Consider the following 27,985-nt stretch of genomic DNA (forward strand, 5'->3'; position numbering starts at 1 on the left):
GTTCAGTGAACTGAAAGAAGCTGAGAGTGTGGGGCAGGGAGTACAAGGCCGAGGAAGATGATGCACTTGGGAGTGGCTCCAACCGACTTGCTCTCTAATATGCACACTTTCCTCCCTTCACCCACTTGCTCCCTTTCAAAGAGAAGAGAATTTAATTTAGAAGAATCAGGTTTTATTTAATGATGTGAACATTAAGAATTTGCCTACATGGATGAAATATTCACAAAGGACTTGATTATTCACACTCATACATACAGAGGAAGTCTGCTGAATAAAAAACGCTCCTTTACCCATCCAAGCTGCTGTCGGGGACAGCAAAGGGCCTGCCTGTTCCACAGCAGTCTTCAGTCTTCATGAATGTTGAAAAGCTTTGCTACTTCGTTGAGATCTTCATGTTCCTCACCGTCCTTAATGATCTGAGGGGCAGAGGAACAAGGAGCGTGTGGGCTGGGCCGCACACCAGGGCAGCCCGGGCCAGTCGCCACTTCACACTGGGAGGGAGTTGTGGGAATGGCTTTCTACGAAGCCCAAGTGAGCATATGCCAATGCCCATGCTACCCAGCCATGTCCCAAGTGAAAAAGAAACATACCCGAGCCAAGGCGATACCTTTGTTCTGCTCAGGCACAGTCTGACCTGGGTGGACAATGCGTGGCAGGACGTCTGACGAAGTCGCAGGGACGGTTTCCGCCCACACCTCCCATCTTTCTCTCAGAGCTCTGACGGGCACCTACCTTCCTTGCTATTGGCATTCGGTTGAAGATGTTCCACAGCACGATTCCCACCACCACTTTGTCCCTGAGGTAGAAGATGACGCCTTTGCCGTAGTCCTCCCCTTGGGCAGGGGCCTGGAGGCCTACAGGGTTGCTGGGAGGAAGAGTGATTTCTGAGGCCTCAGACTCTGTCTCACTCTCTGATCGGATACCAGTCCCTGTAGCCAATCCCCAAAACAAACAAGCAAAGTCAAAACAAAACAAAGTCAGTTCTTATGAGCTTGGAAATTCTAGAAGGCAAGTATCTTTCAACACCTGCTTCAAGCTGCTTCTAAATGATTTGTTTTTCTATGCCACCTCAGTAAACACTGGCCTATTCCAGCCCCTCTCCACTGACAAAGCCAACAAAAGCTCTTCCTTGCCAGCTCCTGGGCACTGGGTCAGTCTGACCCCAAACTTCCTATCTCATTTTCAATTTACACTATGGATATTTCCTGGGATCTTTTTTCAAACTACAGAAGACTTGCTCTTGTCCCCTGAGAAACATTCTAGTGCTACATGGTCAGTACAACAGCCACTAGTCACATATAGCTATTCTAATTAAAATTAATTCAAAATTGAAGTTTATTTTAGTTAAAATTAAATAAAATGTAAAATTCAGTTCCTGATTTGCACTACCCACATTTCAAATACTGAAGAGCCACATGCGGCTAGTGGCTAATGTACTGGACAGAGTAGAGGCAGAACACTGCCATCATAGCAGAAAGTTCACTTGGATGGCACTGCCAGAGACACTCTGGCCAAAGCAGAAGGCACTTCCATATGGAAGAACCATATGGAAGTGTTTCCTCCTGTGCAGGGTGGTGGCAACAGCCTGGGGAGAGGGCATTTTGTCTTCTGGGAACAACCAGGCTTCAAGTAATACTGCCCAGTGGAGAGAGTAGTGACCTGTAGTTTATAAACACCTACTGTATAAGTCCCTGGGTCCCCCTCCTGGATCCACTTCCCAGGAGAGGTCTGAATTAAGGAGTGGGTATATGTAATCCACTTAGATTACACAGGAAAAGGACCTCATATCCATATAATGTCTTGCTTTCTCCTTCTTAAAGAACAGCTTGTCCTTGAAATGCCTCTAACAAGAGGACACAGAGGTTAAATAACTTCAGCCAAGGTCACGAAGGGAGAGAGAAGAGACCTAGGAGTTAATGAAAGAGATGTGTGTCGGAGAGAAGTTCATTCCGAGAGGTGCCTCCCGTCTAGAGAAAACCCGCTATTAAGATCTGACAGATGGAATTAGAGGCAGCTCAAGGACTACTCAGCCCAGTTCTTCACTGTTCAGGGCCCAAGGAGGGGAGCAGGTCCCAAACTAAGGTTCTCAGACCTAGTTCTTGGGATCAGCAAAAAAAAAAAAAAAAAAAAAAAAAAAGGCCATTGAAAAAGTTCAGGTTTTCTTCATCACGCAGGTCTTCCTAGTCCCTCGGGACAAACTAGACTTACAGAGTCGTCGAGTTAGCCACCGTCCAAGAGTCCAGGACGACACCCACAATCCACAATATCTATGCTTTGACCAGGATACCTGATTTTGCCAGCTCTCAGACCACTAAAGAGTGAGGACTTCGGGTTTGGTTTATTTTAAAGCACAACATGAAGAGAGGCTTTCACTGACAGTTCCCTCTGGCCAACACAGATACCCCTTGTTCAGGAGGATTTGGACCATGGTTTCTCAACACTCTTCCAAGAGAAGTGGTTGGGCTTCCTTACCTGACTGCTCTGTGGCAGATTTGGGGTTGTCTTGTGCGGTTGCTTTTGCAAAAACGCCGACTGTGGGCAAACTACTGTCCACAAGACCAATAGCTTCATAGCCAACATCGGGGCCCAAATCACTCCTAAGGAAGGAGAGAGAAGAGGGTGTTCTGTCAAAGGACTGTAAAGGATGGTGCGGTAGAGCGTTTCCGCTAAGGCACCGCACTTTCATGCCAACCAAAGAAACTGGTATGTGCCACAGCAAGAGACACGCCAAACTGATCTGTCGCCTGCTAGGACATCTGGGGACAATTGTGAGAAAGCACAATTATTCCAAACAGGTTTTATTTTCCTAACAAGCCACTATGCATATCACAGATCCATACAATGATCTATACTTTCTTAAATTTAATCATTAATTTTTACCATATCACATTTGGGGGGGTGGGTTCCCCATATTTACTATTCACTACCTTCCTTTACTCTTTTTAAAACTGCCTTTTTGAAACTTTGAAGACTGCTCCATATTTATGGAATCCAGAATCTGGGGTATTTTGTGGTTTTATTAACTGACAATATTTCCTCTTAGCCTTCAATTTTCAAGGCTAAAGTGCTTTCTATAAAGTGGCACCTTCACTCACTTGGTCATTTTATTTTCATTGTTCTTCTTGGAAACTTTTCCTATCATCATCATGCTGTTTTTAATATGCTAGGAACTTCACAGAATACTTGTGGCACAGACACACTATGGTTTTGTAATCATCCAAGCTACTTGAGATATTTTGTTTCTTGTGCTCTACATTTTGTTATCTTCTTGGCCACAGAAGCTCACTGGACTGGTGTCTTCAGGGAACAGTCTACAATGACTTCTTGGATTCTGTCCCTGGAACCTAACTGATAATTGTACAGCTATGAACTACTTTTTTTCCTAACTGCATTATCTTACACGTGTTGACCCTGAAAGCCATCTGTTATGTTTTTTGCTGCCCACTCATGAAACTGTGTGTGAACGTCTTAAAATGTACTCCCATCAGCTGAGAATTTCCCCAACAGAAACTGCTTAGAGGCTTCTGAAACCCTGAAGTTTTATGTACCCCATCTTTCACATCAACAAGATGAGAGTGGGCCAAACAGGGCCAGCTCCAGTATTCAAGAATGTCCATTGAGAACTTTCTACTACCCAGAGAGCTGCCTATATACGTCTGACTCTGAGTTGCTGATCTTAAGGGTTACATATGAGTGAGCTGCCTTTTTTGTCAGTAGGTTGGGCTCAGCAGAATTAGCAGCAAAGAGCAAATAAAATATACTGCTGTCCGTATCTAAGAGCACACTTTTGTACTACCTACTGTAGCTCGAACTCTGAGCTATTTTAGCAGAAGTGCTGATGCCATTTCCATTCATTCACCTAGTCTAACTTATGTCAGATGGAACCCTTTTGCCAGAAGATGGCTCGGGGGTAGGATGCGTGGACACGAGATGGAATTTTTTCACCCTCTGTATGAAGCTAACTGGCCCACCAGGAAACCAAAGCATATAACTCTGGTTCCATTAATTCTGTGTTCTAACCAATTGAGTCCTCAAGGCACAAAACTATTACCAGAACATTGACTGATGCCAGTACGGCTTAGCAGCTCCAGTCATATTTTCTCCAGCCAATCTTCCGCTCACAACAGCGTGATCGTGGTGCTCCACCCGCCTCCTACCCAACTTTATATCGTAGAAACATGCAGCATCTCCTGCCTTTGGAGACAAATACATTACATGAGCACATGATAAAAAAGCAAGTTAAGGACAGAACATACACTTTGGGGGCTCAAAAAATGCTTGTGATGTTAACTAATGACTTCCAACCACAGGCCATAATCATAGCTACACTATCAAAAACAGTTGCGCTTCCATTTTTACAAAAACCATTCTATGCTTCCACAAAGCTACCCTGAATCGTCCATGCTCCAGCTTACACCTATTTCTTCTCATTCTGCCCTCAGCAGAAACAGGATATTTAATAACCATGATCTGCAGAATATTCTTTCCTGTGTGGAATCCAGTTTTTAGATGTGACTGCCTCTTACGTAGACATCTTTTCCAAGATAAAATTTTTTTGGTCATTCACTATTCATTCATTAATTCAACAAGTATTTACAGAATACTTACTCTGTACAAAGCATTATACTGTCTGGGCTGCAGAGACACGCCTGACATAGACCTTGCCCATGAGGAGTGTATAAGTGAGTTGAGGAAGGCGTGGCACTCTTCCTCACTATGGTGTACCCTGCCAGAGGTACGCAGTGAGTGAGCTCAGTGTTTCAAGCAGAGAGAGAACCCCCGGCTGGAGGTGAACAAGGCCAGCTTCACAACGGATGTGGTATGGGAGCTCTCTCACCCTTTGTTCATCTTTGTGGCTATTCAGACACCCCCAAAGCAACCTAAAAATCCAACATGTGAGCAATGGCGAGATAAACTCTGAAATCCACCTAATGGAATATTATACAATCGTTACACTGCTTATGGAATCTGAAGCAATGTGGAAAAAAACTTACATTCGAATGTTAAGTGAAAAAGAAAATACAAATGTTTATACGTAGTATGCTCGCCATGACTGTCTACAACAAAGAAAAAAACTATGCGCGAGAAAGTGAAGGGAAGAAACTACACCTAAACATCAGTGGTTGCTGCAGGGGAATGTCCCTTTCTCCTTTTTGCCTGTGTTTTTCATACTGAGCATGTATTGCTTTTATAACAATTTTTTAAAATCCAGTACACTGTAACTTTAAAAAAAAAAATCTTTACGGGAAAAACACCCTGCAAAGTTCCTATGTCCTCAGTTGCAGAGTCCATAATCAAACACAATACACTTGTAATGATCTAACAATAGGGAAATTACCTCATGGTTCCTACATACTATAGTCTTGTTTGTGTCATAACAGATTTTTAAAAACAGCTAAAAATAGTACTCAAGGAAAATGAAAATGGAGTAACTTTCCTTTCCAGAGAATGTTATAAAACTGCCTCATCCTCCATTCCCTGGACTCGAGTCTGAAAGCTGCGCACACGCCCGCCAGGGTCATGTTGATGGCTGCTGCCAACAGTGGAACCAGGAGAGACCTACTCCTGTGGGCACGAACACTGTTCATTTCCTTTTCCATGAGCCTGCGGCATGAGGCCAGACCTGATCTCGTAAACCAAGCAGTTCATGAGTTTCTGCTCTCCACCCTCAGCTTCCAAACACGCTGACCCTATTTGGGTGAGCTGCTGCCGAGCCTTCGCACACCACCGGGCAGACCTGCTCCCAGGCCGGGACCAAGGCACCGTGCCTGGTCAGGCTGTCATTGCACACTTACCACCCAGATGTTAGAGCGGGCCTGGAGCTCTGCATTTACACGGAAGCCACCAAAATCAGAGTCTATCTCCAGTCCGCCAGTCTTGGCCAACTCAACATTGGGCTCCAGGCCCACGGCTGCCACTATGTGGTCAGTTTCTACCTGAGGACAAAAAGAATTCAGTCAATTATTACAGTTTCCTCATATGCCTATGAACCCAGCGACTGTAAATCACAGTCACAAAAAAAATCACAAAAAATCGGGGCTTTACAAAAAAAATCATCGGGTAACTCTGGTCAAAAGATTTTAAGTTCCATTTCATAAAGTGCCACCCCTCCACACACACATACCCGCTACCATCTGAACAGAAATCTGCCACCCGAGGAAGGCCTCAAAAATCTGTGACACACATAGGAAGAGGCTATGGGAAATGGTTCCCAGGCGGCTACTCTGGCTCTCATCATTCTTCTTTTAGCAAAAGACAGTTCATTAAGAAAATTATGACAGGTTAATGGTGACTGCCAAGACAACTAATCTACTGGTATCAAATGAAGGAGTGAGAATGAGGAAAGGGCAGAGCAGGCTTGGAAGGTGTTCTGGCAGCCTGTCTTCCCCTCCTTACCTTCCGGCCATCTTTCAGCTTGATGAGTAACCTGCCACCGCCAACTCCAACTGATTGCACAATAGCACTGGGTAGCACCTTAACCCCCTCTGTAAAGGCAAACGAGACCTGAGGCTGAGCCAGTGAGCCTACCACCTTCGTGACAACCAGAGAAGCTGATGAGAGTAATCATTAGTACGTAGGCAGCCTTGGAGAGCCACAGGCACCCACGCCCACAGTTCACTTCCAGCACTTCCAGGAATCTGGTGTGTCAGATTCAGAACACCTACATGAAGCTGGCTGACATGAGAATGGTGGAAATTTTCATCGGGCAGTTGGTAAGGCTTATGGACAGGGGGTTCCCAAAGAAGCAAATTTTGCCTTAGTCTTCACTCAAGGCAAGAGTGGGAGCATATGGAAAGAGTGTCTCTACCTTGCCTGACTTTTTCCATGGTCCAGTTGCTGAGGTATTCGGGGAGGATCTTTCCCATATTTCCTTTCTCAGGGAAGAGCTGAATCACTTCTGTGCCCGAGGCTCGAGCTGGGAAGAAGAAACAGAGTAGGTATAGTGGAGGCAAAAGTCAATCCTAGAAGACAGGAAGAGAAGTAAAGGAGCCGCAGGCAGCCGTCTACTAAACACAGGGCAATGCCGCGACCCAGGCCAGAGCGCACATTTGTGGGGCACTAGGGCACAAGGGCATCCACAAGGCAAATACAACAGATGCCAGAACTTGTCCCTAGATTCAACTACATACTGTGAACTCAGTGCACTTACACTTAGGCTTACACAAGTGCCTTGCAAGCTCTGAATAGTAAGCACCCTCCCGAGAAGATGCCCTGATTTCACACAGCTGAAAAATAACATTAAGAAAAAAATGGTTGCCATGAAACATTCAAACTGGAACTAACAGATCTGTCAAGCTGGGAACCATCATGTATCTGAAAGAAGTCTTTGACTTTTACAGGGAGCAGCAGTTCAAAGATACATACAGTTCTGTAGTCTACATTGCCCCTACCATCTTAATAACTCACTTTCCTTAATATTTTATTTCTAAGGAATCCTGGTCTAGAGGAGAGAGGAAAGGAAAAAGGAAAGAAAGCGGCACTGCTCAGCTGCTCAGATGACAGCTTTTCGATCACTAAGGCATCCCTCATCAGACCTAAGCTCAGTGATTAGTTTTTCACCATGTAAACCTTAATCAAACTCTTTCTACTGATCCTGGTAAATGCATCTCTGAAAAGCATATGATATAAGACCAGAGAAAGAAAATCGAGGTCACTCCCCAATACTCACCCTTTCGGCCAAGAGCACAGGCCAGTTCGCTACCAAGGAAGCCCCCACCGATAATTGTAATCGACTTGACTTCCCGGGAAATCTTCTCTAAGGTTCTAAAGTCTTCAATCTGCAGGATCACACAAGTTTAGTCCATTGATTTCCCAAAGGGGCATAGGATGATAATACCAGGAAATATTTTTGCTAAATCCTTGACAACAATAATTTGCACACAAAATCTTCTCCTTGTATAAAGTGGCTCAATTACAGCCTCTATTTTATTGATGTAAATTTCTTTCTCCAATGTAACACTCTTTCTAATAACAGTGGTTCTCAACTGGGGGCAGATATACTCCCCCTCCCCCAGGGGACATCTGGCAATGTCTGGAGACATTTTTGGCTGTCACAACTAGAGTGGGGAGATACTAGCTGAAGCTAGTAGGTAGAGTCCAGGGACACTGCTGAACACCCTACAATGCACAGGACAGCCCCTCACAACAAATGGTTATACGGCCCAAAATGCCAATAGTGCCAAGGTTGACAAACCTTGTTGTATCAAGAACTTAAAGGACAGTACAAACCTTTTCCGACACCCATAGCAGTGGCTGAAAATTTTCAGCAGTTTTCATAAGTAAAGCATGGTGTTAAGAAGCAATCCCCCGCTTCCTTTTTCGCTTAGGTACTCTTAACTTTTCCCCCTAAAGTCTCCACAATAGCACTTGCAGTGAAAAATGCCAAGAGGCTATAAGGAGTTCCAATGACTCAAATGCATCAGGAGAAAACAACTATGGAAGGGCAATCGAAGGAACTACAGCAAGCAATAAAAAACACTAAATCTGTTTTTCTCCTAGGAGCTCAAAACCCTTGAGTGAGGTATCTGAGGTGCAGAGAGAGGAAGTGACTTGCTCAAGGCCAGATAACAAGCCTGTAGAAGAGCCATAGTTAGAACTTCAATCTCCCAATTCCCGGGTGGGTACTTGGGGACCACAAGATTATGCTACCTCTTCAAAACCACCACAACGAAAGCACTAAAGCTGACAATTACCTTTCTGAAAAGTGTTGTTCTACTCTTCACCTCTGCTCCAGCCCTGTCAATGGCAGACAGACTTCTTGGCGTGCCTCCTGGAAATAAGGAGAAAAATCCTTTAGCCCAACGAGCAGGAGCTAGCCCAAACAATCCCCCCACAAAGGTGGTGCTGTGGTGTGTGCTGCTGGTGTCACAGTGGCATCAACAGGATACAAGGCTTTGTTTTCCCTCCACTCGCCCCACAGTGGGCTTTAATCAATTTCCTTTGAAAAGCAGATTTGAGAGTATCTCTTCAAAGGGCCCACCATTCCCACATATGGCCAGAAGCCCTCACTTTTTGCTCCTGTTCTCTTCTACTTTTTCATGAGGATTCACCAGAAAGCATGGCTATGTTTGTTTAAGCAACTGCATCCTTCTCCTCTCTTGATTTCTGATTGGAACTGGCAATGAAGCCATGAGGTTATATCACTTTCAGGACACAGGGCAGAGGGCAGAAGGCAAAGGCTAATAAGCAGGGAGAGAAAAAAGAAAGGCAGTCCTTTCCAGTACCCATCCGTCATGCCTTTACCAGAAGAAACAATACGCATAATCCAGACAGGCAACTGATCAGATGCTTGTAGTTAGCCAAGCTTTGCACCAAGAGAAGACACCCACTTCAGAGTCTGGGTTTCAGTTTTCTTAAGATTAAGTAATGCCTTTATACTAAAACTTGAATGAGCTGTATCAGGGAATAAAGCCATCTCCAGAAATACTCACCTGTTGCAATCAAGCACTTTTCATAGGTTATTTGAGAGCCATCATTAAGTTTTGCCACATTGCCTCTCACATCCAGCTGTACTACCTGGTACAGTCAAACACATACACACACAGAAAGATAGAAATTGGCTTTAAAATTTTTTACTGAGATATACAACATAAAATTCACCATTTTAAAGTGTACAGTTCAGTGGGTTTTAGTATATTCATAAGGTTGTGCAACCATCACCACTATATAATTCTGGAACATTTCCATCACCCCCCAAAGGAACCCTGTACCCATCAGCCCAATGAGAAGAGTTAGTTCTTGACCTAAGGTGATCCGTAAGAAACCATTTCTAGGTAATCACTGGCACTACAGTTTCTGGTACCCAGTTTCTTCAGGTAGTCATAATTTCCTAAGCAGCCAACATTAGAGTTAAGTCCCTACTGTCCCAAAGTTCCTGCCCAATTTGTGGAAATGGAGAACAGGGACAGACTTTTCTGCCTGGCTCTTTGGGACCCTTACATCTTTAACAACTCTCCTACATCCTCAACAGCTTTGCAGGATGCTTTCTCCAACTTCTAGCTTTCACTAAAACTTAGCCCGTTCCCCCCGCCCCCAGGAAAGCTCATACACAGAGACTGCTTGCTCACCCAAACTCCTCCCCATCACAAGGAGAGGGTGTTGGCTGCTGGTGGTTCCAAGTTATTCTTGTACTATCATCCCCTCTGAAGGACACCGACATATATCCCTACAAACCAGTGTTATCCAGCCTCCTCCTGGTCACTCCTCATTCACTGAAGTCCTTGGCAGCTGGCTTATACTTCTCCTCTGAGCCACATCTAGAATCCTATCTCTTAAACTTCTACTTCAAACATCTCACTCTTTGGTCACAATTTTCCATCCTTCCAGCTTTCTCTCGGTTCCACCGTCACCTATCCTTGCTTTTGATTTTCTCCATTTACCCAGTGGGCTGTTCCATTCCAACTAATCTGGGCCAGTAGTAGATCATCCAAACTGTGCTCTTGCCAGCATCCCTAATTTCCTTGCACCCTGCTCCTTAGGGTGAAAAGCTTGAGCTTTGCAGTCAGAGAGACTGGGGTTCCTGGCTCTGCTCTACTCCTTATGAGCAGTGAGACCATTCATTCAAGACATATTTATTAAGCACCTAGTATGTGTCGGGCACTGTGGTAAGTGCTGGGGACACAATGTTGAGAAAAACAGACACCTTCCTGCCTTCAGAGTGTAGTAGCCAAGACAGACAATTTAACATGTACTACAATCAAGAGTGAAAAATCAAGTGAGAAATGCTCTAAGAAGGACAGTACAGGTAGCGCTAGAAACATATGCCAGGTGCACTCAATCGAGTTTTCCAGGGTGGAGGGGTGGGGGTGGGCAACAACATAAACTGAGATTGGATGGGTGTGCAGCTTCCCTAGCCACCTTTGATTTGTCCTGGGTAAGATCCCTCTTCAATCCAACCCCTGTACTCAACCCTCAAACTGCTCACTCTCAGATAACCACCTGGTGTCCTAGTTTATTGCAAAAACAAGTAAAGCCATCAGATGTGATCTTCCTCAGCTTCTCGTACGGATTCCCACCTCCCAACGCCCAAATAAAAACTTTACTTCCTTTCTTCCAGCTTCTGGGATGAGGTGGCCTTTCTGTTCTGTTTCTATGCCTGACCCCCATCCCTTTCTTTCTCTCCCAGAACATTCCCCTATTAGTCACCTGCTCATTCCCCCATCTCTCTCCTGACATCCTACCCCTCAGCCCATTGACATGTTTAAGTCTGTCCCATCCTAAATGTCCCACCTTTGATTCTATGTCCTCCTCAAGCTTTTGTCCAATGTCATCTCCGTTTTGTCATTTAAACTTTCTGAAAGAGAAGTTTATCTTCTTTTCTAACTTCACAATGATATCTGAACACCTAAATGTAATGGGTCATTTTATGATTCTTTTTTTAGCAGATTCTTTTGCTGCGGTAATACTATGGATCACATCCTGCTTCTTGAAACTCCAACCTTGGCCCCTGCCCTGGGTTTTCCTCATCCTATGCTTTTAGTACTTCTTTCCTAGTCTCCTTTTTGGACATTTTTTCTTAAGCCCGTTTCCTGAAATTTGGGTTCCTCAGGGTTCCATCTTTGCCTCACTCTTTTTCTGACTACCTCAGTTCTCCACGGGAGGCCTCACCTACTCTCATCGTTTCAAACCCTACTCACATGTGGATGATTCCCAAATCTGTATCTGAGCCCAGAACCCTCCTCTGAACATTACAGTCATGTATCCAACTGCCCTTAGGACATATCCACACAGATATTCCATTTAATACTTAACAGTCCAAAATGAAATTTTATGTCCCCCTTAAACTAGGTCTTCCTCTTGCAATGTCTCTCTCAGCTGGGGGTGTACCACCATCTACCACACAAGCTGGAAATCAGAAAGTCATCTTTGCCTCCCCCTCTCCCTCACGTTCTGCCTCCAATCAGTTGCCACCACGCCCTACCAAGTTTGCCTTTTTGCCATCAGTCTGTTCCCTGCTCTTCACCACCTTTCTGTTAGGAAGCTATACAATGATATAATTAAGAGCTTGGGCTCTGGAATCAGAATTCTCCATTCAGAGAGATCTGGGCTCAAATTCTGTCTCCACCACTTATTAACTATGTGATCTTGAGCAAGTTACTTAACCTCTTTTTCATCTCAATTTCTTTCTCTATAAAATGAAAATAATAATAGTACCTACTTCGTAAGATTATTGTGAGGGTAAAATGATGTAATACACGTAAAGCACTTAAAAAAACTATGCTTACTTCATCTTCTTCATCATCATCATCATCATCACCACCACCACCACCACCACCACCACCACCACCACCACCACCACCACCACCACTACTGCCCTAATTTGGGCTCCCATCATCTCTCACCTGGATTATTATAATCGTCTTCAAAATGGTTTATCTCTAATCTTGTTCCCCTGAAGACCATCTTCCTCACAGCCAACCGAGTGATTACTTAAAATTCAATCCAACTGTTTTATATCCTTGTTTAAAACTCAACAGCTCCTCAGTGCCAATGCGATAAAACTCAAGCTCTTTCACACGACAGAGCTCTCGACGATCAGACCCCGCACGACTTCTCAGTTTCATCTCCTGCCACTCCTTAACTTTCTGCTCTATCGGCACCTAGCTGCTTGTGTTCCCCTGCACCAAACATGCTTTTTCATACCCTTGTGCCTTTGCTTATGCTATTCTTTTTTACTTGAATGCTTTTCACTTTTCTCTAATCTGGTGAATGCCTCTTCGTTCCATAAGATTTCCCATTCTGTAAGACTGCCTTCTCCAGCAAGCCTTTCCTGAAACCATCATTATACTGGGCACACTTCCCAATAATTCCCACAGTATACTGAGTTTCTTTCTTACTTCAAATCTGTGTTATGATTATCTGTTCATGTTTCTGCCTAATACTGCTAGGCCCTGGAGGACAGGGCCTGTGTGCTATTTACCCATAGATGATACTTAATACATAAGGTCTTCTTACCAGCTTATCCACAAACCCATATCCACCTTCTCTGCCTAACATCCCCTTATAGGAGAAGTGGGCCTATCCCTATCAAAGGTCAATGCCTCCACTTGTGCTCTGGATCCCATCTACTCTGGGCTTTGCTCCTTCTGATAACCCTTCCCTCTCTACTGGAACATTGCCATTAGTTTACAAACACACTCTAGACCTCCCTCTTGTTAACAAAAACAAAACATAACACAACAAAACAAAACCCTCCCTGGACCCTAAATGCCCTCCAGTAACTGCCCCCAGTATTCAGGCACTCAACTTTGTAAAGTCTAACAATATTTTCCATGCTGATGCCATGCCTGAATTATTTTACTATCCTGAATAATATACATTTGTCAATGTCTTGCCATCGATAATCCCGAAGAAATGTTAGTGTGGAAAAACAGGAAGAAGAAGGAAAGGCAGAGGAGCAAATCAGAAAAAGGAACAGCTTCAGAGTCACGGTCCCCAATGATTTGACCTCCCCGGGAAAGTTTAGCTAGCCTGCTACTCTAGGCTTGAGACTAGTGCTTTCCCCAGAAAGACACACTAATTAGTGTAGACTGGCAATATTAAACCTAAAATGACTTGATCTTTCTTTGATGAACTACAATGGCAGGACAGACATAAATGGGAGTGGGAATACAAGTCACCATGTTTGCTGCCCACATGGGCAGATAGGTGGAGCCTGACAAAGGAAGCAGCCGACTAGCTCACCTTCTTCCCAGTGAGGACGGCCACACCACCATTCTCAATGTGAGGCAGCTCCTGAGCAGAGACATAGAAAGAAGGTGGCTGGAAATATATGCTGTACGGAGAAAAGGGAAAAAATGTTATAAGTACCTGGAACTGCTATCAACTTCCCCCAGAGCTTTAGTAAAATTGCTTCCACCATGGAAAACTTTTAGGAACATTTTCTAAAGTAAGTCTCCAAGGCCACTAGATCTTGATCGCGACTTACTTATACAGAAGTGTTTTACACTAGTGAGTCTCAACTGGGAGCAGTTTTGCCTACCAGGGACATTTGACAATGTCTGGATACATTTTTGGCTATAATAGCTTTGGGGGAGGATGCTTCTGGTATCTAGTGGGTAGAGGCCAGGGATGCTGTTAAACATCCTACGATGCACAGACAAGGCCCCCAAAACAAAGAATTATCCAACCCTAAAGGTGAGTAGTGCTGAGGTTGAGAAACCCTGCTCTGGATTTAGGTTCCTTTCAAAGTTAGAACACGAGGAGTGTCCAAGGAGCTGGTATGCACATCCACCCAAACGAGCTGTCCAGAATGGCACTGGTCAATGGACAACTAGGTCTAGCTCTTGAGATGATTTTGCCTCAAACAGTAGACAGTAACCATGAAATATTAATTAAGGGATGGATAACATAACTGGAAGTATGCATCCTGCCTGAGAATAGGACATGATAATATGAGTGAGGGAGGCAGGTAGATTTATAAAATTTAGTCCAGTGTCAAAGGGATCCACTAATGAGAAAAAAAATTGATACCCAAAGAACATGGTACTGGACTCAGGAGATCCAAGGAGTCTTTTAAAAGGAAAGGGCTTCTTGACTTGTATTTCCAAGTCTCTCATGCAAACATTTAAATAGAGGTTCTTCCTTACAGTGTTCCCACTACATACCCCCAATTCTGAGTGCCTCCTAGGGCATCCAAGGAAGTGTCCCCGAACAGTTTCTTTCTTTTTGTTTTTTTGCTTTTATGGGACACGCCTAGGCAGGTGTGAAGAAGTGACAACACAGGCTGAGCTGCTCTTCACTAGAGAAGTCTAACACGAAGGTCCTGGAAACAGGAGCATTAGTGCTTCAGAGGCCAACATTACATCTTCAGTTGTTGGTAGATCTGGTTAACAGAATCCAGGACTCTTGCCACTACAGCCTGTTGTTGCCTCTAAGCTATACCAAGTGTGTACCACAGCGGACTCCAGTGTGCAGCCAAGTCAGCTGTCCTACTCACTACATGAGGTTCATGCAAAATCCTGACCTACTCTTTGTGCTTAGCTGAAGTTGCTGGTCGGACCCATTTTACATAAGTGAACAGACCTCCTCTCTTTCCCATTCCACTGTTTGAATCGCAGTGTCTTTGTGACATTTGGATCATCTGAAAACCACAGTTCTTTTGAAAGAGGAGGTCTCATGTATGGCAGCTCAGGATCTTCAGATACGATTAGTACCTTTAGACACAAAACAATGATACTTATCAGAGCCAAGTCATTTAAGAGGCAAATAAAGTGTTCACATTGGCTAAGTGCTTGCAGACCGCGCCCTCCATGCCAAGCAAGACAGTATGTGCCTTACCCTGGCACCAGGATCCCGAGCCCGGATGGATCTGGCTGCAGCAAAAGCAGCAGTGCCTCCACCGATGAGCAGGAATGGAATGTGACTTGGTACCCTGAATTCAGGAACTGGCTCTCCTTCTGCAGCTGTAAGCAAAAGACCAGACAGGGTGAATTTTTTTTTAAGTCTCAGACAACTCCTTGCCACTATTTAAAAAAAAAAAAAAAAAACCTTTCACTTGACTTAATCGTTTACATAAAAAGCTAGCAAAACACTGCAGCTACATTAATCTTATGAAATTTCATTGCATTCTGATAGTATAGGAGAAGGAAGCATCCCTTTCATTTCATAAGTGAAAAATACCCAAAAAAGAGGTGAATAATTTGGCCAATGTCATTCACTCACTAAGTCTCTCAGAACTAGAACCTAGCTTAGTGTTTAGCTATTTCTAAAATATATTAGAAAGTATATATTAGAAAGCTTCTGCCCTTCCCATTAATTTCTTAATGACCAACAGGAACATATCAAGTTCAGTTTCACCTTTTGTTAGCAATAAAGGGGGAAAACCCAGCAGATCAATTGTGGATTATTAAACAATGTTCAAAACTAAGGAGGTGGTATGAAGGAAAGCAATGGAAATCGCCTACTCAGAGTCGTGGGGCTTATTAAAGGATTAAAACATTCCTCTCTGAAAAATCAAGCCAGATGTGTGGGATGGAAGTGATGGCTAGACCTATATGCTTTAGGGAAACAAATATATCTTTAACAAATTGAAACTCCAAAGACTCAAAAGGGGAACAAAACAGACCAAAAGAATGTCCTCATGGAAAAAAAAGGGCCTTCATCTCTTTTCCAATAATTTTCCTTGTCAAGCTTGCATTTTTTATTTAAAGCTTGCCCTTAAGAGTCTAATATAAAGAAAAACAACCAATCATAATTATCACTAATTTTATTCTCAAACCCAAATTACAGTCAAACACTGTAACAAATTGCTCCCCGGTCTGGGGTAATACCATAGTTTCTGGAAGCTTACAATCTCACAGCATCATCGTGTCTAAACAGTATATCCGCAAAGCATAGCACCCAAATTGTTTATAACTTTCCCTTTATATATTGAGTCTCAAATCATACTCACCAGATGATGTGGCCCTTTTCTGTTTCTCTTCTGGTGTCAGCCCTAACCCTGAAATTCTTTCATTGTATCTTTTTTGGTCATCTTTTATTGTCTTGTAGACCTGAAGACCCAAACATGGAGAAAATTTATTTCATCATACAGCTAGCTAGCTCATACCATAAGTAACATTCATTATCTTTCAATTAAATGAGAAGCTTTTGTCTACATGAGGTAAGTTCTTCTATGTTAGAATCACTAAGGCAAAAATTATTTTCTTAAGAAATTAAAAATACCGAGTGTGTACACACTTGGTATGGAAAGAATACAGGTAAGCAGATGGAAATGTTGCAGTTTCAGATTTCCTTAGGCTATATGTGAAGAATTTTCCTCATATTTAATTCTGAAGGTACAGCTAAAGAAAAAAGAAAAACATTTTATACTGGAAGAATAAAGTGCTAGGAAGAGCTAAACTTTATAAAAGGGGTTTTGGACTATGCTGGATACTACCTGTGAAACCAATCTATATGGTCCTGAGTAGGAAGCTGGGACATAGGTTTTCTTGGTAGATGTCCCAAGTTTCGCTAAGTACTTAGATAATGCCCTGAAGCATGTCCGCCAGTATGCCTAGTCTTATAGAGTAACCCATCTTTCCCTCAATGGCCTATCCTTTTATGACACTCAGATACTTAATGGGCAAACATCTCGCTTAAACACCTACTGTATTTCAAATATACTATCTTCTCTATCCTTTCAAATTGAAGAAGGGTACCTTAGCACTGACTAGTTTTTTTTTTAAATACAGCATCAGAATTTATTGAAGATTTTTTAAAAAGCAGTAGGCAAGAATGACTTGTTTTAATTACAACACTTTTGCTCTTTTGTACCCCACAGGGTCAATAAGATAGGAATTTAAGTGACCATATGTCAGTTGAAATCCCAGATTGTTAATTAATTGGAGGAGAAAGTAAGGACAATCAGAGGAAGTATCATAAAACATGTTCTAAGAATACTTCTATGAGCCCCTTACAAAGCAGCCCACTAGGCAATGTGCTGCAGTAAGGAACCTAGACTCTCAGACCTGGACTTGACACTTATGAGCCTGGAAACATCTAACATATGATATGAATGAACTAGAAAATTAAGTACTGTATGTTAAAAGATAATGGTTATTCCTTGAATGCACCACTAAATTCATCAAATTCATAAACTGAATTCAACTAACATTAATTTCAGGAAGAAAGTTTTTTTTTTCTTGGCATCAGATATCATACACAAGTCCAGCATTTATTCATTCCTTAAAAAAATATTTATTTTAAGAAAGGGACGTTTACCTAAAGAGACGGCTTAAGCTGGTCAGTGTGAGTGAACCGAGAAATAAACTAGGGTCATGGTCACATTGAGAGGGATATCCAAAAATAGCCTAGGGCCTCTCATACCTCCTAATGGCTTCACACACGAAGGGAAGAGCAGACCAAGAAATATCTTGAGGTTTAGTGGGGAAAGGACAAGAAAGAGGTTTGTCACATATTTATATACATATATATTTATATATTTAGCTTTTAAGTAAATGTTCCGATATAAAAATAAGTTTACAGACATACTAAATAAAAATTTACCTTTTCCCCCCGAGTGTTTCTGTCTCCCCAGATTGCACAGATTTTCAGTTAGTAACATGAATACATGTCAGGTTAAGAAAAACTACAAACTTATAAAATATGTTAGCAGACAACTTTCCTAAACAGATGAATATAACGCCATATATTCATCTTAAAGGAATATGAAAGGAAACAGTTCATTTTCTGAGTCAGGCAATGTGGTCCTATCAGTTGAACAATGGCAAAGGGCCCAAATACTAAATCTCATTAAATATTCTAAAGGCTACCTTGACTCTGCTCACTGACAAATCTAAGCCACCTCATTATTTAAAATGTAATATAAAACTATACAAAATACTTTGGTAGACAAAAGCTTATCATTTAACCTGAAATCACTATAACATAGCAGCTTTATTATTACCAGTGTTGGATAAACCCAGAGGGCAATGAGGCATTTAACTGAATGGCTTGAGAGGAACTTGTGCTTCACAGACATTTCTAGGCAGGAGAAAGCAACAGTGAGTGGCCCTATCTTGTGGCCTGGCATTAAGAGATTCGCCTGGCCAGCTCTGTGGAGGCCATCCAACTCTGGTACAGCAACATAAACCAGAGGTTTAACAGGTTTCAACTGTTACAAACATATCAGATGCAAACAATTTAAATCTATTTCTGAATGAATGGGGTGGAACTGATGGGAAAAGTTGAGAGAGCTATAAAATGGAAAAGTTAAGGTTTAGAGGGTAGTATCTGAATTATGAAAGAGAGGCATTTAAGAAAGCAATCCACACGAATGCATTAGCTTATACCACTTCAGCCACTAGTTTGACCAAATTACAGATTACAAAAGGGACACTGCCAAATGAATTTACTTGAAATAGAGGCTGGGGGTGAGCGGGAAGAACACTGCAATTTCTATGGCTTTTGGGACCTCCTCCGAAGCATTCAATAAAATGCCTTTTCACAATAAAAGTAGGGTTAATTTATTGTTTCCCACAAAACACAAAAATTACATTTTACCTAAAATGATTCAAAATGGATGGTGTTCAAGTTACCTTTACTTGCATTCAATGTTTACTCTTTGAGACTGTCTTGTTAGGTATGCAGCACTAAAGCACAATATAATTTAGCATCATAAAAAAAAGAATTATGAAATTGGCAAAAGTTTCAAAGAAAGGGTTGATGATGAGGATATATAATAATCATTAAATGTATGGCTTTAGATATATCTGGTAAGACTTCCACAGTCTGAAGAATGAGACTGGAGGACTCCCTAGTAACTGACAATGTCCCTTTAATAAATACCTAGAAAGCACATGCTGTGAATATTTCATCGTATTCTAACGGATCAAGTTTTCATTAGTGCCATGGTCTCACCCACCCTACCCCAAAATATATTTTACTGTAAGTATCTTACATAATAAACTCCTGCCCCAGTGACTGTTGCTCCTACAATTAAGAAGTATACTAGGCTGCTGCCATCTTTCCCAGAAGCACCTGTAGACGCTAGTGATCTAGAAGGGGATCCTAGGTGATGACACTGCACAACTGTAGGTAAAGATAAGGCCAAGAAAGAAACAAAAGGAAATAGAAAAAGCACTAAGTATTAATGAAGAAACATTCAACACAAAGGCAGGGAAGCATTTTTGGTTACCCTGTGCTAAAAAAGAAAAAAATGCTGCTCCAGGAATGGAGGAGAATGTATATTTCCTCAAAGTCTGTTATCAGACACAGCTCACCTATTTCTTACTCTGATTTGACCCACAACTGGCAAGAGCTGTCTACTTTTCTTGTGCACTTGGGAGTTAGGTCAGGGAATGATAATCTAAGTAGCTTCAAATAATTTTCATGTCCCCCCTTTTTTTAACCTAGATCAAGTAACAAAGATAAGTTCACCGTCTTACCAGGGTAGAAAGAACTAAAACTGTAATGTCATCCAACCATTTGCTCTCAATAAGTAAAACAAACAGCTTCCTTCAATCAAGGGTGTTACTAGGTGTTATCTAAGTTGGTTCACTCAGCCTTACATGATCCAACTTTAGACTGATCTGCTTAGTCACAGTAAACCCTGCCAAGTTAAAGAAAAATGCCCACAGAATAACTCCTCTGTGACCAGCTAAGCTGATCAGAGTTCATTTAAGGAAATATTATTGTGGTACTATTACATAGCAGTTAAAACCATATTTCTCACCTCACACAAACTCCATCCTAAAACTGGAGATACTAGGCCTACTTCTATAATTTAGTATTCGGGTGAGATTCAGGGATAGTTTTCCTTTCAGGAATGCCAGATTGAAGGTCGTTGTTTTTAAATGTTTATTATCCCAAACTAAGGAAAAACAAAATATTTGACAAATGGGTCAAAATCAAATATTGTGCTAAGGAGCTGCAATGAATTTTGACCATATTCACAGGTTAGTGTGTCACATCCAAGAGAAAAGGTACAATTTTATGGATTAGTCAAATCTAAGAAAACGCAGAGGCTTCCAAGTAAAGAGTAAAAAGACAAGTGAAAAAAGCAAAGATAATCAATGTGAGATTAAATTTCAGTCATTCCCAAATTGGCTCTCATAGGATATTAGACAGTAGGCACTTTAAAGAAGGCTTTTTGGAAATTTTTCCAAAAGGAGAAAGGAGAATTAGTTGTAAAAGTCTTAAAGCAGAGTAGTACTGAGTCTATTAATGGGAGCTGTCTGGCAGCTTCTTTACACAAGCTGCTTTTCTACTTACATATGCACCAGCTCCTATTGTTGATAAGCCCACAATAAGGACTAATACAGAATTATCGATTTTGCCCCCTGATGCACCAGAGCTAGTCATTTGTCTTGTCATCTGGAGTTCTAGAGGAACATGCCATCGCTGGAACAAGTTGCCTAAGGAACACAATTTATTAAGACACACACACATACAAAAATAAAATAGTTAATACATGTTTATGACTAAACATCAATGCACTGTACAAGTAAAGACTTAACTGCCCATTGGGCTGTGTGATATTCACTGTCAAATGACCAAGGGAAAAAAATCTTCAAAACTGTACACACAAATACAACAGATATCAGAATGCACACTCTTAAGTTGTTGGAGTTTTAACAGTACAAGTTAATGCTGTCCAGGGAGGAATTTATAGCTTCCAGAAAAGGTAATGAAAAACACACGGGCAGTTCATCAAATACCTCTCTCTTCACATCTTCACCGTAAATGAAACATGGAGAGATGACTGAATAGATAGATATAACAAGTTAACTACAGGCTACCTGGGACACACTAACAACTACTTAAGGAGTAGTCTAAATGGCTGGCTCAAACCTTGCACAAAATAATAAACTCCTGCAACACAATCTAACCAGAATACAGTTCAGTCTTGTGTGAAAGGTAATGTGTCCTGGAAGACAGAAATGGTAAAGCTTAGAAGAAAACCAGAAAAAAAAATTTAGGTGAATTTATCTCCCCCAAAGAACTGAAGAATTTTGGACTATGAAATATTTTTTACAATGACAAAATTTAAAATATCTACCAACTATCAATACTTGGCTCTCAGTCCTCCAAAATAATACAAAGATTATGTTGATGTAAAAACTCGGTACAGCTATGTAAGAATCTGAGGATCATAACAACGCTCACAAATGGAAATGTAAGAGTTTCATAGACTTCTTTCTCCAGGAGGATGCTGGCATTTTCAGATGAAGGAAGAAGGTCTCAGCACCTTCTCTGCTTGTGATATTCCTCGTGTTGACTATTAACCTAGAACAGGGGTTTGCAAAACTTTTTCTGTAAAGAACCAGATAGAAAATATTCTCAGGTTTGCGGGCCACATGGTGTCTGCTGCAACTACTCAATTCTGCTGATGTTGCACAAAAGCCATAACATATAAATGAATGGGCGTGACTGTGTCCCAATAAAACTTTGTTAATGGACACTGAAATATGAATTTTAAATAATTTTCAAAGAATAGTCTATTAACAGTTTTTTTCAGCCATCTGAAAAATGTAAAAACCAATTTTAGCTCAAGGGGCATACAAAAGCATGTGGGTTTGGCCTGTGGGCTGTAGTTTGCCAATCCTGATCTAGAACAATGGTTCTAAAACTTGAGTGTGCATCAGAATCCCCTGGAGGGTTTATTAAAACATGGATGGCCAGACCTACCACCCAGAGTTTCTGAGTTGGAGGATCTGGGATAGGGCTCAAGAATGTGCATTTCTAACAAGTTCCCAGGTGATGCTGATGCTGCCAGTCTACACTTTGAGAATCACTGGTCTAGAGGCAAGTAGATATGTTCTGGTCTGATCAAGCTTTAAAAGAGAAACAGAACGGCGCCGGTAGCTATTCCCTATGTACTTGCAGAGATGTGAAATAGGGAGCTTTCCCCCTTGCTTTCACAATTACAGGGCTCAGAGGGGTAAAAACACGTCCAAAACAGGGCTGCAGTCTCTTACCTGAAATCCTTGGGAACATGTGCATTCCAGAACTTGGAATTGTTAGGTTTGAAGTATATAATGCATACACCATATAGTAACACCCAACACAGTAAGGGGCAGCAACCCAGTCACACACATTAATGCTTCTATGACCAAGCACACTGAGTGGAATAAACAAAAGACTCTAAGTAGCTTCTCTCCAGTTCAGGTCAGGTTTTACTGACAAATGAATTACAAAAACTTGATTTTTAGTCCTATTTTGATTTCTAGATTATAGATAAGAGACTATGGACCTATATTCTTAGAACTGGAAATGTATTTTTCTCTACTGTTTTTATTTCTTACCTGTTTTAGAATCCTTCATCACCACATGAAATAAAACGGCTTATATTTGGAAATAACAACAAATCACTAAAATAAAAACATGTGCAAGAGTGGAGAAGCTTATCTTGATCTGGGCAAGCTTTTGATTTTCCGAAGTCCATAAAAACGATGAAGCATCAGAAATAGAAACTGACAACTCTCAGAGCTTAGAAAATGAAACTGGGTAGAAAAAGTTCCACATGACTTAGCACAAAGAATTTAGTTTTGTCCTTTACCTTCACTCCAAGTTTTTCTTTACTGAAAATAAATGCTTTTAAAATTCTGTTTATCCCTCTAGAAGATCCTAAATACAGAAATAATAACTTTGCTTTAATATAATATTCTGATTTTGCTTGCTTTCCACAAACATAAAACTAAAGGTGTAGATTTGGGTAAGTTCAGCAGTTCTTGTCTCAATTTGCACACAAAAAAAAGACATTTAAAAGTAAATTGGTTTTCTCAGGGTATATGCCCAGTAGTGGGATTGCTGGGTCATATGGTAGTTCTATTTGTAGTTTTTTAAGGAACCTCCCTACTGTTCTCCATAGTGGCTGTATCAATTCACATTCCCACCAACAGTGCAAGAGGGTTCCCTTTTCTCCACACCCTCTCCAGCATTGACTGTTTGCAGATTTTTTTTTTTTGGATGATGGCCATTCTGACCGTCATACCTCATTGTAGTTTTGACTTGCATTTCTCTAAAAAAAAGGTTCTAAATAACCTAGGGGCAGGACAGGAATAAAGATGCAGACGTAGAGAATGGACTTGAGGACACGGGGAAGGGGAAGCTGGGACGAAATGAGAGAGTGGCATGGACATATATACACTACCAAATGTAAACTAGAGAGCTAGTGGGAAGCAGCCGCAAAGCACAGGGAGATCAGCTCAGGTGCTTTGTGTCCACCTAGAGGGGTGGGGTAGGGAGGGTGGGAGGGAGGGAGATGCAAGAGGGAGGGGATACGGGGATATATGTATACATATAGCTGATTCACTTTGTTATACGGCAGAAACTAACACACCATTGTAAAGCAATTATACTCCAATAAAGATGTTTAAAAAAAGTAAATTGATTTTTTACAAAGTAAATGGGTTTACATTTAAACTATTGCTTGAAAAGAAATATAATACAATACTGTCATTAACAAACCAACTTTTTACATACCTAGTGACTTTAATTTTGTAAAAGGTGATAATATTGTATGGATGTTCACATTTTCCCTCCAATTTTCTTTTACCTATAAAATTATTCCCACACCTTTCCCCCCATAGCCTCAAAGTTTTAGGAGATTTTACATTATGACTGAAACATGCCTTTTCACTTGTCTTATTAATGTGGGAAAGCCACCTTACTCCTTGACTTTTCATTGCCCCAATCTACTTGTTTTAGATTTTCTGCAGTCAGACCACATGTACAGAGGCAGAGGTTCCTTCCTCACACTTAGGATTCAATTCTTTTTTTAAAAAATTTGATCATTTATATGTAATAATATGATTGCCATTTTAGCGATAATTAGAACCTCTACTGTGTCATATAATTATCATTTCTTTTTAGTGGTTGGAATAATTAAGATCTAGTCTCTTAGCAAGTCTGATAATATAATACAACATCATTGTCTATATTCATTATATCGTGCAAAGATTCAATTCCTGTAGGTGTTTGCTCAACAAATATTTCTTGAATTAATGAATAAAATAAGGAAATAGAAATTCTCCCCAGTTCTACTGATAAGGACTGAACACTTTGAAGAATTCTTCGCAAAGAAGTTTTGGCCATATCCCATTGTACAGGCTGCTTAATAATAAATTAGTAACTTCAAATACCACAGGCTAGCATTAGAATAGTACCTAAATTAGCAAATTCATTTCTTTAGATTTCATAATCTCCTGTTTTTCCATACTCCCAGAAGGCCTTTTCCAGAAATACATTCACACAATTGAGGCACCTAGGAATCTCAAGTGGTTAAGAGGTCTATATGCTCTTGAATCTTGTTTTCTGAATGTCAAACTTATTTTTCTGACATGGATAAAACACAGGATAGGACAAGCCTAGATGATCTGTCCATTGTAGTTAGATGCCTCTTGTGTGAAACACTCTGAAGGCACCAGAAGAAAAATGATTTAGATGACAGAAAAAAAAAATCTAACTCTATTCTGCAAAGTTACGTCCTTCACATTACTAGGGTTTAGTCACTGAGAATTCACCACGTACCAGAGACTGTACAAAATGCTGAGGACACAAAAATAAATATGACATAACTCCTGTCTCAGATAGTGTAGAGCTTAGGAGGGGAGAATGGCTGCTACTCTTCTGAATATCAGAAAATGAACTTGACACAAATCACAAGAGACTCAAGGCTGCTCAGTTTGGTTTTTAATCCTTAGGTCAGAAGAATGGAAGGGAAAGAGTCATTACTCATCAGAACAGTAGTTTCCAAACTTGCCTGATCATATGAATTACATCAAGGGGCTTGTTAAATATAAATATAAATTCCCAAGGCTCTCTCCTACAGATTCTCATTCAGTACTTTCAGGGTTGGCCCTCCATTCAATTTATATGACCAGGAAAGTTTTGGAAACATAAAACTTACAATATGCAACAACTCCCTTAAAATATGTCTAGAGAATACAACATATTAATTGGTTGCAGAAAATGCTGACTTGCTAAAATTTTCTTTGGGAAAGTTTTGCCTCAGCAGAAGGAGTAGGTAAAGGCTCATCTTCTAGGCTTCAAAGCAAGTGTCATGTGGCAGTGCCCAGGAAGCCTGGATCCTTGCCCTCAAGATGTCCAGTTTCCTTTTTAAAGAGGTGAGAAGGATTCTGAACAGAGAAAAATGTTCAAACATTTGACCCTCACCTCAGGGGTCGGTGATCAGTCTGATCACATCGGTGGCACAATGTTTGATAACCAAATAAAATACTACAGAACAGAAAATATCTACTACCTAACCAATCTGCTCAGTGCTGAATGCAGATATAAAGTGATGACTATTAATTACCTTTAATCATTTCTGGAAAGAGGCAGAGCATCCAAATAAAGTAAATAAACAAATAGTAGCAATTATGGTTTTAAGGTAAAAGGCAACATATAATGGAAACGAACCTGACAATGGTGACAGATGTGGATGAGATGTTTCAAGGGAGGTTTAAAGTTTGCTATAATCCTGGCAAAGAACTAGTGGGGAGGAAGGGATAAAAGGAGGGGAAATGGCATATCAACAAACAATGCCTCTTCCTGATCTATGCAAAAACATATGGTAAATGCTGCTATGTGCAAAAGAAACCAGATTAAAAGCAATCAGTAATCAAGCCAGAAAACAAGGTTGATGCCTTAAATGACAGAAGCATTTCTTTTTGAAATTGTAACCACCCCCACCCACTGCTAAAGGTAATGATGTTATACTCTGGTGGTTGGCCAAAGGACAAAGAGTAAGTGTATACAAAGAAATGATGAATATGTCAAGAAGTCAGAATATATTCTACAGCAGACTGCCTTAAAATAAAGTCATGCAATGGAAAAGAACGTTTTCAGTGAGTATTTTTCAGTAGTTCTAATATCACCAACCACCTCAAATGTCTCATAAATCAATTTACCTTTGCAAATCCATACTTAATTGATGAGAACTTTTGGTCAGACTTCAGAATGCTGTCAAAAGTTGTGAGTTTTAAGCAAAATAAGTACACAAAGTTTGAAAGCCCAGTGTGGATGAAAATCTTCAGCTTACCTAAATTTCTGTCGAACTTACATAGAGCATTCTCATTTCAATGCACAAAACCCATACAGATGACATCATAGACAGGATGTTAGTTTTTAAAATCTAATCTGGTCTTTAAGTTCCCAAAGCAACATGTCTTAGAACATACCTCAGGTACACCCATCAGGAAACATTTTCTTGAGGCATAGCAACTGGAAAAACTTTTCAAATGCACATTTCCGAAGACTCTCACAATCTAAGGGAAATATTTTCCACTTTTTTTTTTAAAGCACCCAGAAGGCAGTTCCAAATTGAAAAGGCCTCAAGGCAGTTCCACACTGACATAGCAAATGTGAATATCCTCGGGTGGCCATTCAAAGATGATTGATAAAAAAAAAAAAAAAAAAAAAAAAAGAACAACAAAACAGCACCTCCTACAGGTGGATAACTCTTTACCCCCCTGAAATTGTGCAGGTTGGAAATCAGTAGGCTCAAGACATGCTTAGATAAATTCAAGGAATCTGATGCCCAATGGGCTAAAGGGGAACCGGATTCATCCTTAACCTTTTGAGGTCAAACTTTAGGAAGCAGTGTGGAGTTGGGGCAAGAGGATTAGGGACCTAGAGACTGGCAAACTAACCTTTGCTCTGCCTGTTACTTAGGTATGTGACCTTGAGCAAGCAATTTCACCTCTCTGTGCCTCGGTTTATTATCTATAAAATTAGTGGGTTGAACTTTACTACGAAATCCCTTCTAGCTCTAAAATTTGCTGAAACAACTTCATGGAGGGCAAATACAATGCTTTCTGCAAACTGTTTCTTCGAAGCGTTGAGACTACCAAGAATTACACTGACCAGGCATCTCAGACTAATTCTGGGCCAACTCTTCCCGGTGGCTGGCGCACGGCGGACTGACTCCTTACTTGCACTGATTGCACTGTTTCTGTTTCACAGGGCACTCAAATCTATGAATCCGATCTGGGGTTTGGAAGGTAGGTAGGTAATATGCTCATTTACAGAAGGAACTGAGGCGTAGGGCTTAAGTGTCCTGCTTAAAGTCTCTCAATCGATAAATGACAAAGTCTACTTCACCTCATTGCTCTAAAAAGGCTGACTGGGGGTGGCCGGGAGGTGGCATTGGACAATACGAGACAGCCAGCTGTTCTGTTATCCCTGAACAGCAAACCCTCCCAGAAAAAGGCCTCAAGCCGACTACTGGGCTCAAATCCCTTGAAGGTCAGGCCGGCACGGCTTGCGAAACTTACGGTTTGAATCCCGCCAATTCGGAATTCACGCGACTGTTGAGTGTGTTTATAGTTTTTCCCCAGGGGCGGGGGTGGGGTGGGGTGGGGAAGGCCTGAGAGGCATAGGGAGCCTGTAGAACCCAGGTACTTGGTCTTCAAGGTGGGGTTTGCCCGGGATGGGTCAGTCACCTGGGAGCCGGTTCCTCTGCCTCGGGCCTCGGACGCACACTGTCCGCACCAAGGGCGCCAGCTTATGCTTCAAAGCACCCGCCGCCAGGCCTCCACACCGGTACATTTCCGCAACC

At 41.4% G+C, this 27,985-nt stretch overlaps 1 protein-coding gene across 2 annotated transcripts; it reads right to left on the minus strand.

Annotated features, from left to right (window-relative positions):
• AIFM1 (apoptosis inducing factor mitochondria associated 1) lies at positions 1–27,975 on the minus strand (the record flags this gene model as incomplete). 2 transcript variants are annotated; one of them, XM_079911604.1, is made up of 16 exons in its annotated part: positions 1–416; positions 733–929; positions 2,473–2,597; positions 4,052–4,194; positions 5,796–5,936; positions 6,397–6,485; positions 6,809–6,916; positions 7,670–7,778; positions 8,694–8,770; positions 9,432–9,516; positions 13,684–13,774; positions 15,025–15,155; positions 15,280–15,404; positions 16,394–16,493; positions 19,382–19,512; positions 27,870–27,975. In XM_079911604.1, 16 exons carry the CDS (start codon positions 27,973–27,975, stop codon positions 345–347), a joined length of 1,830 nt encoding a protein of 609 aa, XP_079767730.1. In that variant the 3' UTR covers positions 1–344. The 2 variants fall into 2 exon arrangements, with proteins under 2 accessions (XP_079767730.1, XP_079767729.1); XM_079911603.1 differs by lacking the exon at positions 19,382–19,512 and adding an exon at positions 20,695–20,837.
• Positions 27,976–27,985: the final 10 nt, after the last annotated feature.

This window comes from Stenella coeruleoalba, assembly GCF_951394435.1.
Source record: "Stenella coeruleoalba genome assembly, chromosome: X".
NCBI lineage: Eukaryota > Metazoa > Chordata > Mammalia > Artiodactyla > Delphinidae > Stenella > Stenella coeruleoalba.